This window comes from Saccostrea echinata, unplaced genomic scaffold (assembly GCF_033153115.1).
Source record: "Saccostrea echinata isolate AGI-Se365-2 ecotype Australia unplaced genomic scaffold, CSIRO_AGI_Sech_v1 ptg000054l, whole genome shotgun sequence".
Taxonomy (NCBI): domain Eukaryota; kingdom Metazoa; phylum Mollusca; class Bivalvia; order Ostreida; family Ostreidae; genus Saccostrea; species Saccostrea echinata.
This window is the reverse complement of record NW_026889803.1, coordinates 17,535,953-17,553,517: the sequence shown is the minus strand read 5'-3', so window position 1 is coordinate 17,553,517 and position 17,565 is coordinate 17,535,953. Positions and strand designations below refer to the sequence as shown.

General features: G+C 32.8%; 2 protein-coding genes across 2 annotated transcripts; both read right to left on the bottom strand.

The window, feature by feature from the left end:
• Positions 1-1,504: 1,504 nt before the first annotated feature.
• Positions 1,505-6,927, bottom strand: LOC133205876 (toll-like receptor 4). The gene is made up of 3 exons (XM_061341763.1): positions 6,754-6,927; positions 6,503-6,597; positions 1,505-3,203 (listed from the first exon to the last, which is right to left on the bottom strand). Exons 2-3 carry the CDS (start codon positions 6,548-6,550, stop codon positions 1,590-1,592), a joined length of 1,662 nt encoding a protein of 553 aa, XP_061197747.1. The 5' UTR covers positions 6,551-6,597; positions 6,754-6,927; the 3' UTR covers positions 1,505-1,589.
• A 9,348-nt stretch (positions 6,928-16,275) lies between these two features.
• Positions 16,276-17,470, bottom strand: LOC133205164 (acyl-coenzyme A diphosphatase FITM2-like). Its single transcript, XM_061340911.1, has one exon. The coding sequence runs from the start codon at positions 17,462-17,464 to the stop codon at positions 16,538-16,540; it is 927 nt and encodes a 308-aa protein (XP_061196895.1). The 5' UTR covers positions 17,465-17,470; the 3' UTR covers positions 16,276-16,537.
• Positions 17,471-17,565: the final 95 nt, after the last annotated feature.

The following is a 17,565-nucleotide window of genomic DNA, read 5'->3' as shown; positions in this document are numbered from 1 at the left end:
AAACAAGTTCATTCTCTCTATATAGTGTAAACTTTACCGTTAATTCGTTTTAGCAATCCTGGAACAACCTACCCAAATATTTACAGGTTACATTTTTGTTTATTTCTTTTTTCCGATTTCCAAATTTATAATATTTCCAAATTCATATTTCAAAATTGCCCTTCCATATTATCTTTCTTTAATTTCTTTTTATCATGTAGAGTTACGCTATTTTGAGAGAATAAGACAATGTACGATTTACTGTTGGTCGTAATTAATTAGCGATAATTAATTCGTTCAATTATGTAAATCACACTTCACCAGTGTACACCCGATAGACCGGACGCAATTCATAGCGCTCTGGATTTCTTTGTTCACAACTGTTTATAAACTCCAAATTAAACATGTAACATTGTAAATATTTAGTGTTTGGTAGTTTAGTAGTAGTGCTAGTTGTTTTTCCTTTGTTTTTATGACTTCTTAACTTTTTTCTTTGTCCTGAGGAAGGGACAGGTCGTCCCGAAAATTTGACAATTATTATTGTTCGTGTCGTTGGTCATTTTTAGTGCTTTATATATATATATATATTAGGGATGTCAAAAATATTTATTATCCTTAGTCGATTATTCGATTGCGTTATTCGAACGATAGTCGAATATTCGGAATATTTTCTTAAAATAAAATTTTATTTCAAACTTCACTGGAACAGGACGTATTTATAACTCAGAAACCTTTTAGTTAAATTTAAAAAGTAACATATGAAATAAATTTAGATTCCTAATTCTCCAATATGTATGATCGGTCAGTACATGCAGTCAGTTTTTATTTAGCTATATATAGTAAGCATTAAAAAAATTGCCAGGCGATATTTTTAAAGTTTATTATGAAATGAATTGGGGGAAGGGGGGATCTCACACGGTGCCCGTGAAATTGTTAAACAGTTAGATAATTGATTGCTCCGGCTATTAAAATGTCCTTAAACAGTTTATAATGTAAGCGAATTGCTTTAAAAATTATCGAATTAAGAAAGATAACAAAAGATAATTGGTACCTGGTATTAGATCAAGTTCAATTAATAAATTTACAAACAAAGCCCAGTATATGCATGGGGTGGGTAATTTATTACAAAAACAACACAGGCGGTTACTGAAAAATAATTCTAGCACATATAATTACTGTGCTTTCTATACGTACATGGAGTCAATCGTTTTTTGTTGAGGAAAATTATCGATTGTCTCTGAGGAAAGGAGTTTTCTCAATTTAGTAGTGAGAATTCCATCTCGTTATTGCATTTTTTAAATTATAATAATATTCGAATGTCGTTTCATTATTCGATCGTCGGTCCATTCGACTGATAGTCGAATAGTCGACTATTCATTGACATCCCTAATATATATATATATATATATATATATATATATATATATATATATATATATATATATATATATATATATATATATGATTGTTAGAAACATACTGATGTAGGGCTATAAATAATATATCTTTCTTATTTCCGGGAAAATCTGTTTGTTTTTAATCCATTTAATATGGAGCTTTAAGTTTTCTCTACATTTAATCAAACATTTTGTTAAGTAGCAAGGGCGGAATCAGCTAGCAGTCCGTTGTAATCGACGATATCGGAACTTTGGATGCGTCTTTTTGTTAGTCTTTCTTTCTTTGTAACATTCAACAATATTGGTCACAAAAACTATCAGTACCATTAAACAGCACAAAACCATGGCAGTGATTACGTACTTGTTAAACGGTTGACAATCCGTAGGTTTTGGGTGAAAAAGAACTAGACTCTTGTTTCTTTTCTCTAAGGGATGAGCACAGAAGTATGTTTTTCTCCATTCCTCTACTAGTTTACTAGTATACAGTTTTTGTTCTTTGACCCAAATAATGTATGGAACTAGACCACACGTGCACCGAAACGGATTTCCGGAAAGATCCAATGTTTTAACAGTGTTTGGCAAACCATGAACATCCACAATTTCTATTCTATTATATTGGAGGTGTATATTTTTGAGAATCATGCTTTTAGATATGGCATTACCCAATTCAGTAATTGTGTTATTTGTTAAGATTAAATTTTCCAACTTTGAAAATGTCTGAATAACCGTTGGCAAAAAATTCAGGCCATTGCAACTGGCATCTAAATATGTCAGGTTTTTCAGTGGTTTTAAAAAGATCTCTAAACTACTGTGTTTCCAGGCTCCGAGGTTAAGTTTTCGAATTTCAAGATGTTTTAGTCTCATCAAATTACTGAACATATACATGGTATTATTATTTTCACTGAAAGTAAATTTAAGATCGTTCATATCCAAATGTTCCAATGGCATACTCATAACAGGTACTTGATATATATTAAATGTTTCGCTTAAGCTTAAATTTTTTAAATTAGACAAATATTTGAAGCTGTTGTTGTATAAACCATCTTCAAATATGCAGTGCTTAACAATAAGATATTGCAAATTTTGAAGACAGTTGTTTGCAACAGCTATCGTTGAAACGTTTACGAAAGTATGCGACAAGTTGAGGTATGCAAGTTCAGGCAAAACACAGGAATTCCTATTATTTGTAAACAATTTCTTCCAGAAAAATCCTGTAAAAGCCAACGACAGATTCTTCAGTGGCAGAGTCAAGTTTACGTCTTGAACTTCGAGGTGTCTAAAATGGATGTTATGACTAAGGTCGAGTTCAGTTAGGTTGTGTAGTCTCTGTACATAGGTCATCGGGAATGTCGTCAGCTCGTTCGCTCTCAGTGACAGAGTTCTAAGTGTCCGGGGTAAGAACGCGTAATACTCTGAAAGTATTTGATCATTCATGGAAATGTTGTTCAGAAATAATGTTTCCAGTTTTGTATTGTTTAGGCTATTTAATGTATGTTGAATGGTTCCTCCAATATCCGGGTTCTGGCTTAAATCAAGGTACGTGAGGTTAGTAGAATTTGAAAAGAAACCTGCTTGAATAGCCTTCATATTGTTGTTAATGAATGTAATATTTTCTAAACCTTCTATGCAAGGCAAGGAGAAATCACTTATGTTTAAAGTGGGTATCGGAGAGTTCACAATCGTGCATGTTCTGGTATCATTTGTAACACCGGCATTTCTGTCACATTTTTTGTTGTAACATGCGCAACCACTGCATTTTACATGTATCATCAATACAGGAGATATCAAAAGACTGGATATCATCGATATCTGCATCATCTGTAAATACTACAAAAAAGGAAATAAATCCTGTTAGTTTTAAGATCCTTGCAAATGCATGTTTTTCTGCCGTTTACATAAACATGTACTAATAATACTGCCCTAATAACATGAATAACTAATAGTATATTAGCTTTTTTCTTTCTGTGATTTGTTCGTCCTTATTTTATTTTTAAGCCCCCCCCCCCCCCACACACACACACACACACCACCACCACCAATAAAAAAAAAGATTTTACAACTTGAAAATAGTGACTGTTGAAATCTTCAGCACAAGGAATCAATTATAAATTATTAAGTTTGTAAAAATATTGTGGACATGGTCATTTTCTGTAGGACTTTATATCTAAAATTGTTACATTAATGTGTGTGTTGCATTTTGTTAGAAGATAAGCGAACAAGGCGTGCAGAATGCCTAAAGCTTCAAATATATAAAATCAATTTGTGAATTGAACATTTAGGGTAGAGTTCTCATTATTGATATTTTTTTAAATAATGACAAACAAAACTTATCTGAAGAATAATTTTTCGTCAAAAATTATTTTATTATTAAAAACTAATGTGGTAACCTTGTGGTTCAAATCCTAGCAGTTAAAATCTTGAGTATCACTTTCTATTGAGACTAACACGCTAACAACAATGCCAGGCAACTCCTGATAAAAAGTGGCATTTAAATCATGTGTGTTACATGACCCTTGACTAAATGGACCAGGGTTGGGGTCAATTACTTTTAAATGTAATTAAATACTTTCAAATACATTGAAAATTTGTCAAATACATGCAATTACAATTACATTGATTTTTACAAATGTAATTAATTACTCTCAATTACTTTGAAGAATGTAATTAAATACATTTCAATTACTTCTGTTTCACTTTCAAAAATATTGAAGAACAAATACATGTAAATTTAAAGGTAGGGGGACTATTTAAAATAAATAATGTCAGGTACCTGTCATGTTTGTGTATTTCATCAACAATATAAGACCTAGTCCTTAGACATGTACATTTATCAATTAATTGACTGCCTTTATGAAATTTGATTAAAAGCGAGTTTTCAAGAGTTTATGAATCAACCATAAATTACTCTCAAATTATTTCAGCTACAGGTAGGCAAGCTAAACACCTTAAATTGCAAATGAGCTTTCTTAATAGTATTTAACAAATCACCTCTAACGGTCATATCTTTAATTTAAACAAAGCATGGTATAAAATTGTATAAAATTTTGGAGGGTTGTTTTGATGGCAATTTACAGCTGGGAGTTGAAGGGCAACAAGGCAGGTCTTAATGACACATAAAATTATTTTCTATTCTTTTTTGATAATCAAGCAACAAAAAATTGAAATGTTTCATGCTTATACCAATGAGAGGTCGAACAAAAATTTTGATAAACATTAAACTAGTATTAATTCTTTATGTGCATTATAATTATAAAACAAACTAATATTTTCATATACAAGCCAATATATCAAATTCATTTGTTGAGAAATAAAAGAGTTTAAGCTTTTTTTTGAAAAACAGAAGGGCTTCTTTGAATAAATTAAAATAACTATAAAATGTGACTGTGTTCGAAATATTTTCCTATTAAATACACATAATATGTATTATGTAAAGTAATTGAAATGTAATTGAAAAGTAATTGAAATTACAGGGTATTTTTATGCCCCCGGATCGAAAGATCCCGGGGGTATATTGTTTTTGTCCTGTCTGTCTGTTTGTCTGTTTGTTTGTCTGTTTGTCCGTTTGTCTGTTTGTCTGTCTGTCTGTTGTCAACTTTAACCTTGCCCATAACTTTTGATTGGTTGGAGCTATGACTTTCATATTTCACATGTGTATTCCTTGTGACAAGACCTTTCTTTGGGTACCATCATATTTGACCTTTTGACCTTGACCTTGGAGTTTGACCCACTTTTGCAAAATTTTATGAGACGTTAACCTTGGCCATAACTTCTGAACAGTTGGAGCTTAGGGTTTCAAACTTCACATGTGTATTCTTTGTGACAAGGCCTTCTTTTGGATACCAACAACTTTGACCTTTTGACCTTGACCTTGGACTTTGACCTACTTTTGAAAAACTTTAATCTTGGCCATAACTTTTGAACAGTTGGTGCTTAGGGTTTCAAACTTCACATGTGTATTCCTTGTGACAAGACCTTCCTCTGGATATCAACCACTTTGACCCTTTTGACCTTGACCTAGGAGTTTGACCTACTTTTGAAAAACTTTAACCTTGGCCATAACTTTTGAATGGTTGGAGCTAGGGCTTTCATACTTCACATATGTAATCCTTGTGACAAGACCTTCCTTTGAATACCAACGACTTTGACCTTTTGACCTTGACCTAGGAGTTTGACCTACTTTTGAAAAACTTTAACCTTGGCCATAACTTTTGAATGGTTGATGCTAGGGCTTTCATACTTCACATATGTAATCCTTGTGACAAGACCTTCCTTTGGATACCAACCACTTTGACTTTATGACCTTGACCTAGGAGTTTGACCTACTTTTGAAAAACTTTAACCTTGGCCATAACTTTTGAATGGTTGGTGCTAGGGCTTTCATACTTCACATATGTAATCTTTGTGACAAGATCTTCCTTTGGATACCAACTACTTTGACCTTGACCTTGACGTTTGACTTTTATTTAAAAAACTTTAACCTTCACCATAACTTTTGAACAGTTGTATCTAGGTCTTTCAAATTTCACAGGTGTTTTCCTCGAGACAAGATCTTTCTTTGGGTATCAACATTTTTTTTATCTTTTGGCCTGGATTTTGACTTGCATTTGAGAAACTTTAACCTTCGACATAAGCTGCCATACGGGGGCATCAGTGTTTCACAAACACATCTTGTTTTCCTTGTAATTAATTTTATTCAATTACAAGTAGTTGAAAAAATGGTCAATTACAAATTACTTCCAATTACTTTGAAAAATGTAATTATATAATTACACTGAATTACAATTACTTTTATCAATTACCCCATCCCTGAAATGGAGCAAAGCTACAAATGAGTGTTTTTTTAAGGTATAGTGGGTCTTTGCTCCATGTTTTTGTTAACTAAAACATTTATATTTTTACGCAATCTTTAAAAAAGGTGGAGCGAAAATTCACTCATATAGAAAAATTGTGTAACAATATAAGATAACGATTCTTTTTGTCCTCTTTGCAGTGTGTAAGCTATTTCAATGACATAGTTTCAATCTTTGTTAGAGTTTTGCAAATTATGGAGATTTTAGTATACTTTAATGTTAGAGAAAATATCGAAGAAAATTTTGTTATACTCGTAATTGAGGTTGACTTGTCACCTTTATACTTGTCCCGCCATAGGGAATTCGCTCGCCTTGTTCACCCATCTTCTTCCGTCACTATTATACTAAGTGACAAGGAAGTATTAGCATGACTGGAAAGAAAAAAAACCCTTTTACTCGTTATGTATAACCTTTTTAGACAAAATATTAATACTTATAAACTTAAAGGGTTTTTATAATTTACAGTAAATAGATATCGCTGTTTCAGAAAAAGATAAAGGAAATAGTATAGTTAAATATTGACGTACCATTTTCCGATGTTTGATAATCCCGTATTTTAGTTGATTGCCATTTTATTACGGAAGATGTTTATATATTTTATTTAAACTAAAGCACATAAAAAGTTCCTGGTTACATTGTTTAAACACATCTGTCACAACTTGATTAATGGAATTTTTCCCTGTATGCATTGCCCTAGAAGCATACAACCACCGAGTGCATGAGTATGTGCATTCGTGTGATATATATCACTGAGTGCATGAGTATGTGCATTCGTGTGATCCACTATATATACATACATACATACATACATACATACATATATATATATATATATATATATATATATATATATATATATATATATATATATATATATATATAACACTAAAAATGACCAACGACACGAACAATAATTATTATTGTTCGTGTCGTTGGTCATTTTTAGTGCTTTATATAAATTTCCATCCGTGACCTTGTATCTACTTAGTAGATCCGACACTTAGGATATACAGTGTTGTTGGTTTTTAGTGCTTTATATATATATATATATATATATATATATATATATATATATATATATATATATATATATATATATATATATATATATCGCGCTTCATGAAATATGCCGGCGTGAAGCGTCGTAGTTCATGTCCTCATGAATCTTCAAAAATTAAATTCATTTCTTATATTTACATTATTTTTTCCACAATTTACGCAATTCAACTGTCATTTTTAAAGCAAAACAGTTTGCACTATAGCTTTGACGTCAAGTACGGTATTCTGACGGAACAATGGAGATATTCATGCTCATCCATGGTAGTTCTTGAGAAAATGAACAGTCTTCTAATTTGCAAAGAATCTTAAGGAAAAATTTTTGGAAATGTAAATATATGATAATATTCTTCCCGTAAGGATTTGACCTCTAATAATAGAGTGATGATGATAAGTCCGGCTCGGTTAAAAACAGGAGGCGTCCTTTTTTAAAAACAGATGAAACTGTTTACTTTATATGGCTCATTACGTCTTTCAGGGTTGCAGCTGGCTCCAGGGGACACTGGCTAGTCCGGATCTGAACTCCTCCTCAATAGTTAGTAAGTGCTGCTGTCACTGTCTCTGGCAGACAATTGCAGTCTCTCGCCGATCGTGAGAGAAATTCTTGTAAACTTCCTTGGTGACACAAGGCTGTCTGTACCTATGGAAACCTCTGATTTTTGTGTCCCCAGGTGTGTAGTATTTGTCTGGATTAATGTCCACTAGGTGGTTCCTAATCTTGTAGCATAGAGCATATAGAACTATATGGTGTAATGTTCTCCTATGCTGGAGAGAGTCCCAATCTAGTTGGCTCAATAATGAGGTTATACACCCAGGAAAGGTTTCCAAGAACCGGGCTGCTCTATGCTGTATGTGTTCAAGATCCTTTGTTAAGGTGGCCTTATAAGGACTGATAACACACAATGATGAGTATCAGAAAGCCCAAGGTTCTTGTAGCTTTCCCCATGTTGGTGTAGATGTGGTTGGTCCCAATAGATCTTGGGAGATGGTAACACCAAGATACTTCACACTCTCCACCACTTCCAGCTGATGTCCACGCAAGGTGTATGATGTTTGCAGAGGCTGTCGTTTGTTGGAAATCCGAATGACTGTGCACTTTTTGGGGTGGAAACACATCTCTCTAGTTTCGGATCTGACAACATCCTCCAAGTAAGCTCCGTGTGCTCTCCTGGATTCCCTCTGTAGTTGCCCTTTGAGTGCCTTGGATCGCCTTAAATCTTTTGGGCCATTGCTACGCTTAGCACCGGGCGGAATAAAGACATTTTGCTTCCTGTTGCAAGGGTGTCTAAGCTCAAAGGACATACTATTTGATAATATATGTATATATTTGAATACAGTCATGTTTATATTTGAATTACATAGGTTTTACAAAGGATTTATAATAATACTGAAGTGTATTTCCCCTGTCTTTAGCTTTATTGTTTGTGTGAGTGGGGAAGGGTTGATACATTATTGAAACTTACAGGCATGATACAAACTACTAAAATTACGTGAAAATGTTATATTTTGCACTTCAAATGCATACATCTAACTATTAAATTATTGGATAATACAAGTGTATATATATTTGCATTACACAGATATTCTCCCTGCCTTTAGAACTGTGAATATATTTGTGTGAATGATGCAGGGGTGATACATTATTGAAAGTTGAAGGATGATATAATTCACAATACAAACGTATCTAAAATTGCTTGAAAATTTAATGTTTTTTGCATTTCAAATACATGCATCTAACTGTGAAATTAATGGCACTATCAATAGCTAAAAATATCTTACTGTGCTGCGTATTTAATTTTCCGCATGCACGTACGTGTTACAAGTTTACCAATTAATCCCCCACATCTCGAAACATCTGTTGCTAAGAGGTCTGAATTATTATCGCTTTTATTCACATTCATGCAAAATTGATCACTTCTTCCAAGCTTGCTTTGATATAATTTTCTTTTATATATATATTTTATGTATAAATCCCACGAATTTCGCTTAAAACCCCCGTTTTTTCGGTAGGCGTATTAATCTTTTTTCCATACTAAATACTACATGACCAACCCCCCCCCCTTCCCCCCTCGCGTCAGATACTACGTGTCTGTGTGGTTCTATGAAAAGAAATTTAAACACCCCCCCACACACACAGAGAGAGAGAGAGAGAGAGAGAGAGAGAGGGGGGGTAATGATTTTAACATGTTTAATGATTGTACTTCTAAAAAGGTTCCAAATTTGTACTCACTTCTTGGGTACAACTGATCTAAAGATCACATTATGTCATATGGTATATATTTATCATAATATTACACGTTGCTTCTACCTTTTCACAAAACTGTACAGATATGATTTTCTATAATACATGAATTTTAATTGATTTTTCTGCTGTAATTCAAATAGTTTTCAATGAATGGAAGATTTTTTTTATATTCCTGATTACAAGTACACGTGCATAATAAAATCAAGAGAGCCATGGGCCACAACGCTCACCTGATGAACTTTAACACTGCTGTTCTCAAGAAGATTAAGAGATTTTTTATATTCCCGTGAAGAAATAATTACCCCATTTTAATAGTCTCAACCTAGTTCTAGGGGATCTCTCATTCCACACAACATAGGGATTCTTCAACATCAATATGACTAACATAGTCCTGCAATTATGGAAAAGAAAATTCTTTTCCTATATATATATATATATATATATATATATATATATATATATATATATATATATATATATATATATGTATTATGTAATCTAGCTTTTATCCAGATGAGAACATTTCTAAAAATGTTTCTTATATAGTCCAACGCAACACTTCCCCTATTGTGGCTCCATCATATTCCTAGGGCCATGATTTGAACAATTTAGAATCAACATTATAGTTAGAGAGCTCTCACCCTACCCTGGGGACAAACATTTTAACAATTCATAATCTATATTACACATTAGTTTTATATTTTCTGGTCCAGTGGTACAAATTAAAGAAGAAGATATCTAGAGATGTTTTCTTTACATACTTTGCTACCCTTTTGTGGACCAAACCTAACACGGGGGCCATGATTTGGAAGATTAGAATCTACACTACCTCATGATGCTTTTACATAAGTTACATCTTTTCTGGTCCAGTGGTTCATTAGAGGAAATTTAAAGGATTTTCCCCATATATTTCAATATAAAACCTTGATTCCCTATTGTGGTATTCCCACCTTACCCCTGGGGGCCTTGATTTGAATAATTTAGAATCTACATGACAGGAAGCTTTCATGTAATTTTCATCTTTTCTGACCCAGTGGTTCATAAGAAGAACTTGAGATCTTGAATTTTTTTTTTATATGTATTTCAGTGTAAAGCTTTAATCACATATTGTAGTTCCATCCTACTCCCTGGGTCATGATTTGAAGAAGTTAAAATCAGGATTTATTTAGGGTTTGATATAAAGGCACAGGCACTTGTTTCTGTAATAAATTTTTTAACTCATAGTATACAGTAATAATAATATACTATGGGTTTAAAATTCATTACCGAAACAAGTGCCTGTGTATAAAGGGCCTGGGCTTATCCACTTGGAAAAGAATAGCAATATTTGTTTGAAATTGAGAAAAAAAATATTTCAGACAAAGAAGAAGGTAAAAAAAAAAGAGCATTAAGGTATAATTGGACTCCTTTTACTATCAAATTGGTCAAAGTTAACCTCATTTAAACAAGCAAAGGCCAAAATATAAAATGCCCACAGGACTTGAATGCCATGTCCAGAGTTCATTAATAATGCAACACTAAAATTTCTTTTAGTGTCTAGGAAGTTTGATGAAAATATCTTGATTCATTGATTGTATGCTGTTCGAGAATTTTTCACTCATATAGACACGTCACCATATACCGGCCGTGAAGGGCTTCAAATTTAGACCTTTACTCGGCACTCAGGGCTATTGAGCAGTGACGGTTCTTTATTGCGCCAACGCCTACCGTGACATGGGCCTCGGTTTTTAAGGTCTCATCCGAAGGACCCGCAACTTTCACTTCAAAGTGCCGAGAGCTTGGCGAAGGAACAGCTGCTACCTATATTTTATCGACTTCGGTCAATCGCGGCCGCTATTCGAACACACGGCCTTCCGATCACGGAGCGAGCGCTTTCAGAAAATGTTGATGCACTTGAATAGATCTCATCAATATGTATCGATCAGCATAAGAAGTTTGATAAAAATATCTTGAATATAGTTTCTTTGAAATAAGCTAAACTCAAAGTGTGATGGAAAGACAAGACAGAAGAATGGAAGATGGACATGATAAATACTATTATTAGGTTTACTTATCTATTATAAGGCAAAATTTAGAATCAGTGGGTCATTTTTTTTATATAGATTTAGAAGCATTAAGGCTATCCTGCTTCGATTTTTTTTTTTCATTGTTGAAAAAATACCTTCTTTTTGGCCTTATTTCACCCCCTAAAAATAACCATAAGCATGTACACTACCTCTGCATGCTTTCACTTTCATCTTCTCTGGTTTAGTAGTTCTTTAGATTTTTTTCCTAATGGGGTCTCATTCTGTCCAGGGAGACCATGGTTTGAACAATTTAGAATCTACTCTATACCTCAGGATGCTTAAATTCATACAAGTTTCATCTTTCTTGGTCTAGTAGTTCATGAGAAGGTTTGAATATTTTTCCTATACATTTTAATTTAAAAGCATTGATCCCCTATTTTGGCCCCAAACTACCCCCAGGGGCTATGATTTGAACAATTTAGAATCTAAACTACCTCAAACTACCTTAATCTGGCCCAGTGGTTCTTGAGATTTTTTAATAAACCCACCCTCTTTTTGCCTTTTCTTGATAATCTCCCTATGTTTGTTTGTATGTTGTTTAATGTCCCTCTCGAGAATTTTTGAATGTCATATGGAGACGCCACCACTTGCCGGTGGAGAGCTGCAAATTTTGTCCTATGCTCGGCACTTACGGCCATTGAGCAGTGATGGGGTCTTTTTCGTGCCAGCACCTACTGCGACACGGGACCTCGGTTTATACGGTCTCATCCGAAGGACTGGTCTCCACGTCCCACAGTGGGATTCGAACCCGCAACATAAGGATCAACTCCTTACTTCGCGACTCTAGAGCAGACGCTCTAACCACTGCGCCACGCGGGCGACAATAATCTCCCTATGGAAAGGGGCTTTGCCCTTTATTAGAACAATTTTGAATCTCTCCTTTACCCAAGGATGCTCTGGGCCAACTTTGATTTTAAAGCTGGTCCAGTGATGCTTCATCAGAAGTTAAGGCCAAAAAATTTAATCAATAGTTTCTCAGGCACTGCCACATCAGGTCAAAAACTGCCGCATTGATCAATTTTATCGACATATTGAAATGGGAAAAAACTCAATTTTCTATTTTTCCAAGTTGAAAAAGAAAATGAGTTATTCCCCTTTCTATCCATGCGTAAAGATGGACCAGATAAACAATATATTTCTTCCAATACGTATTTTTTGAATTAACATTAAAACAAATGTTTGGCCGAAATAACATTATTTAATGTTTTATAACTGATGTAAGAGAACAAAAAAAGGTAAAAATCAGTCGATTTCATCTTGTTAAACGACTGACATGATAAGTAAACATATTACCTGCTCTTCAAAAAGAAAAAAAACCCCAAAAAAACCTGCCTGCCGCATTGAATTTTGAAATTTTTGGCTTGAGAAACTATTAGTTAATTTTGGGGGGCCTAAAGATCTGAAAAAATTAATTTTACAGATGGACAGACAGACAGCTCAACAGATGGATGGAAGGAACCAAAAAGGAACCAAGACAACAAGAGATCAGAAATGCTCACTTGAGCTTTCAGCTCAGGTGAGCTTAAAAACAAATACAGAAACAAATGCAAACAACATTTATTTGGGTAGTATAAAATTAAAGAAAAACGGAGGTAGGAATGAAACAACAATGTTACACGCATTAAGAAGTAAAGACTAAGTTCAAAAAAAAAAAAAAGAACTCATCACATGTATTTCAAAATGACAACCAAGAGATAAATTTTAGAAAATACATGTATTCATGTAGCAAGAAACATCGACTCTCAGTAATGGACTGCAAATCCTAGTTTTTAAATTCATGCCTAAAACAAGCAAAGAAAGTTGATGGTAATGTACTGGCTTTGTTATGTGGTAACTATCCTAGATTGCATTTAAAAATGAAAATACACAAAAAATATATATACATATAATTACCAAAGATTTAAATTGTTAAATGCTTCAACCTTACCTACAATTCAGTTCTGATTCCCAAAATTATAACTGCTTTTCCTATGTTACAAATCTATTTAAAAATTAACTCAGGTTTTTAATAAGGCCAAAAAAAAATTAATCAATAGTTTCTCAGGCACTGCCACATCAGGTCAAAAACGGTCGCATTGATCAATTTTATTGACATTTTGAAAAGGGAAATAACTCAATTTTCTATTTTTCCAAGTTGATAAAAAAATTGAGTTATTTCCCTTTTCATAACAAATAATAAACGTTTTTATTAGATAAACAATATTCTTCTAGTCTATACAGTTCTTTATTAATTAACTTTTAAAGAAATGTTTAGAATAAAATAATTTAAAGTTGAGTACATTATAATTATTATATTAAGTGAACAAAAAAGTAAGAATCAGTTAATATCATCATTTTGTTGAACTACTAACATGAAAAAAAGATACCTGCTTCAAAAAAAAAAATAAAAAACAAAAAAAAAAACAAAAAAAAAAAACCTGCCTGCCGCATTGAAGTATGAAATTTTTGGCCTGAGAAACTATTAATTAATTTTTTATGGCCTAAGAGACTTGAATTATTCAAAAGATAATTAACATGTTCACAAAAGCGATATGATATTTATAAACATAACAATACGCATAACAACCACAAACATAAAATACCAATATAAAAAAAACCCATTTCTGTTCTCCACTCTTGACTAGATAGATGGCACCATAATAAATTTTGGATTTCTGTGTTCCTGATTACAGCAACAAAGTATCTCTAAAGCCTAAATCCATATACGGTAAACTAACTATTATTCACGACATCTTTTATTCGCGATTCTTCAGTTAAGATTCCATCTGCGACTACTAATTTTCGCGACTGAGGCATTATTCTACATAAATACAAAGGTGAATAATTGGTTCACAACAATAAATATGAATAACAGAAGGTCACAAAACTCACGAATATTTCTCGCTCGCGAATAGAAGTTGGTTTACAGTAATGGAGATGATATGTAGTACATGTATATGTGCAGGTGATACATGGACTGTGTTAATTATGACATGAACAAATATTGTTACACATTTTTTGATTCTATTATGAATATGAAAGTTCTATTGCATCATTAATAATGTTAATGTTTGATAAAACATTCAATACACATTATTATCTTTCCTGTACTCCAAGAAATGATTTTCTCTTAAATCTAAGCAACAGTCAATGTTTACTGATTATTTTGTCATGGTTTTTATTCTATCTGTTTTTCTTTTCTTGTTTTGTGCATGAAAAACATATGCGAAAAATTTAAATTATTTTGATTGCTCAATACTGACAACTGAAATTAAGTTGTTTGTTTAGTCAAGGGTGTGGAAATCCTAAATCTCCGTAAGGTGTATATAAATCTCAATACATGAATTCACCAGGGTTGGCAAAAAACTGGGAAATACTCATATTTCCCAGGACGGTGGGAAATACTGGTAATTACCGGGAATTACTGGTATTTCCCGGGAAATACTGGGAAATAAGAAATAGCTACTTATTTCATTCATACTGACATGTAGTATACCTTACTGGCTAAGATACCTTCCTGGTATCACTGTCCCTGATTTAAAAAGTTCTGGTTTCCAAGTAATTCATTTTATACAATCATAAAACAGCATACTCATGTTATACCAGTCATGAGTGTCATTTGTTTCATGCTTGAGTCAGATGTAGTCTATAAAGGTCCATGAAATGAACCCAAAGATCCCAGTTGGGTATGTAACTAAAGAAGGATCTAAGAAAATTCTTAAATCTAGAGTGTGGTATAAATATCAAAGCTAAGAAGAAGCCTTTCAGTTCTACTCAAGGTAATTATTTCTCAAAACAGGAGCACAAAACTGTCAAGAGCAAATTTGTTGAAACAACATGATTGATTGTAATAACTGCAGTGTTTATAGAAGGATTAAAACAATTTTTTTGTTCTTGGATTTATAATTAATAAACTTAATAATTTTACAAAACTGAAAAATAACTTGAATTGGAAAACTTCAGTTTTATACAGTCAGGGAAATGTATCAGTATGCTTATGGGTATGGGACCTGGAGTAGTGATACATTCTGAATATGCTACAGCTGTAGATTGCAATATGAGGAATATTCCATATTCTTCTTCTGTTTTTATGTTTCTTTTATTTTTGAATTTTGAATAAGATTGAATGAATTAAAAAAATAAAAAACTTTAACTTTGTATTTCCCAATATTTCCCAGTTTAGAGAAAATTTGTAGTATTTCCCAGGACGGGAAATACTGGTATTTACCACTGGTAATTCCCACCACTGGTATTTCCCGGCCAACCCTGGAATTCACACAAATATTTTAAAAACTTTAACAGCATGTACTTCAAATATTATTAGCATCAAAAAGTATTACTATTGGTTTCCTCAGACTATAAATAGTCTTGATCAGATGTGCTTTCAATGAAAGATTATTTCATTGCATAGACATAATTATGGTGCAGGTAATACATGTATATTCAGTTTTAAAAAATAAATAAATTGAAAATGTTGAATGAACACATTAAAAAATATTTATCTTGTAAACAATCTTGCAAAGTGCAGCCTTTCAATATATAAAGAGTGCACATACACATGTACAATTTATAAATTAGCTTTGTCATCATATTGATATCAATTGATACATGTAACCATTCAATACCATACAAATAATTTTTTTTATATTTTCAGAATATAAACAATTTTTGATTAACAAATCTGGCAAACTAAAAGTATAAGATAGAGTGTAGTGAAAATAATAATACTTTTGTATATAGTAAAAATTGCTGTTGCATACAACTCAACTTTTACATGTAGATATATTGACGACATATTATCAATTAAAACATTGCTGTGAGTGTTAAATGACACAAAATAATTAATTAAACAAATGAATTCATAAAAATAAAAATTGAACTATTATGGATAGTAAATAGGTAAAGCCACAGTCCTTCATGAATTGGTTTAAACAGCAATAAAAGGAATCTCATAAATTAATGTGTTCATCCAACTTTTGTAAATTTCATTTGGCTCTCTCCAGGCTTGAGAAGCAGCTTCAGTGATCCTGTTTTTGAGTACCCTAGAATAAGTTTATAACTTCCAAACCAGCAGGCTACAGCCATAAACACAGCAACAACTTTTTGGGAAGTAGTGTGGAATCTATAGACAGTAGATATAATTAGCATAAATTCCCAAAGTATAGTAAAAAGTGCTATAATTACGAAAGTTACGTTGACATAAGGGGTAAGAATTCGGTAACTCTTCCTTCCTTCAAGAAAGTCTTTCATGTTTATGTTTTTGTTTTTAGGCAGATCAGGGTCATCGAACATTTCTCCAAGTTTTTTCCAATCTTTAAATATCTTTACTTCTTCAGATATGGTAAGTAGGTTGTGTATTAGCAGAAAAACGTGACCAGATATATCAAATCCAAGCCAGGATTTTCCATTTTTGATACATGCGTCTCTTCCAACAATTCCTTTCCCTGAACAAATTCCAACCACAGATTCAATATAATTTATCATGGAAACCATTGTATACCACCAGAAAGTTCCCATGCAGAGCCTCAGTAAATGGACTTTAACCATACCCGTTCTACCCAAATTATAGACATAACTTGTCTGTGTAATGAAGGCAGTCAATATCAAAAGGGTCCATCCCCAACCTAGTTTTACAAAATATTGATTAAATATGTTATCTTTACTGGATAAGTAGGTTCTCGGAAGCTGGACCATGTCAGCCAAAACTGATCCGATGATGACGCCAGCAAAATACAGTCCAATCTTAACAGATGTATCAATGAGAAGTATTTTTCTGCAGATCGACATAACCAACACCACCATAAAATGTGCAACATTTGTAGGCGGTGGGATTTGCTTTTTCTCTTGTGTTTTCTCTGTGGGTTTCTTGGACGAACCCCTGGTTGACGCCATGTTAGTTGTTTATATTTATCATGAAGGCATGAAAGTGTAATGTGATAGTGATCGGATAAATGATATGTAAATATTTATAAAAAATATTGTGTTTTTCTTTT

Excerpts from the sequence above, each read along its gene's own strand:
- LOC133205876 (XM_061341763.1), bottom strand. The coding sequence starts at position 6,550 with ATGGGTGAACAAGGCGAGCGAATTCCCTATGGCGGGACAAGTATAAAG. Across the intron at positions 3,204-6,502 it reads ATGGCGGGACAAGTATAAAG|TATTTACAGATGATGCAGAT; the intron begins GTGACAAGTCAA and ends CCTTTTTTGTAG.
- LOC133205164 (XM_061340911.1), bottom strand. The coding sequence starts at position 17,464 with ATGGCGTCAACCAGGGGTTCGTCCAAGAAACCCACAGAGAAAACACAA.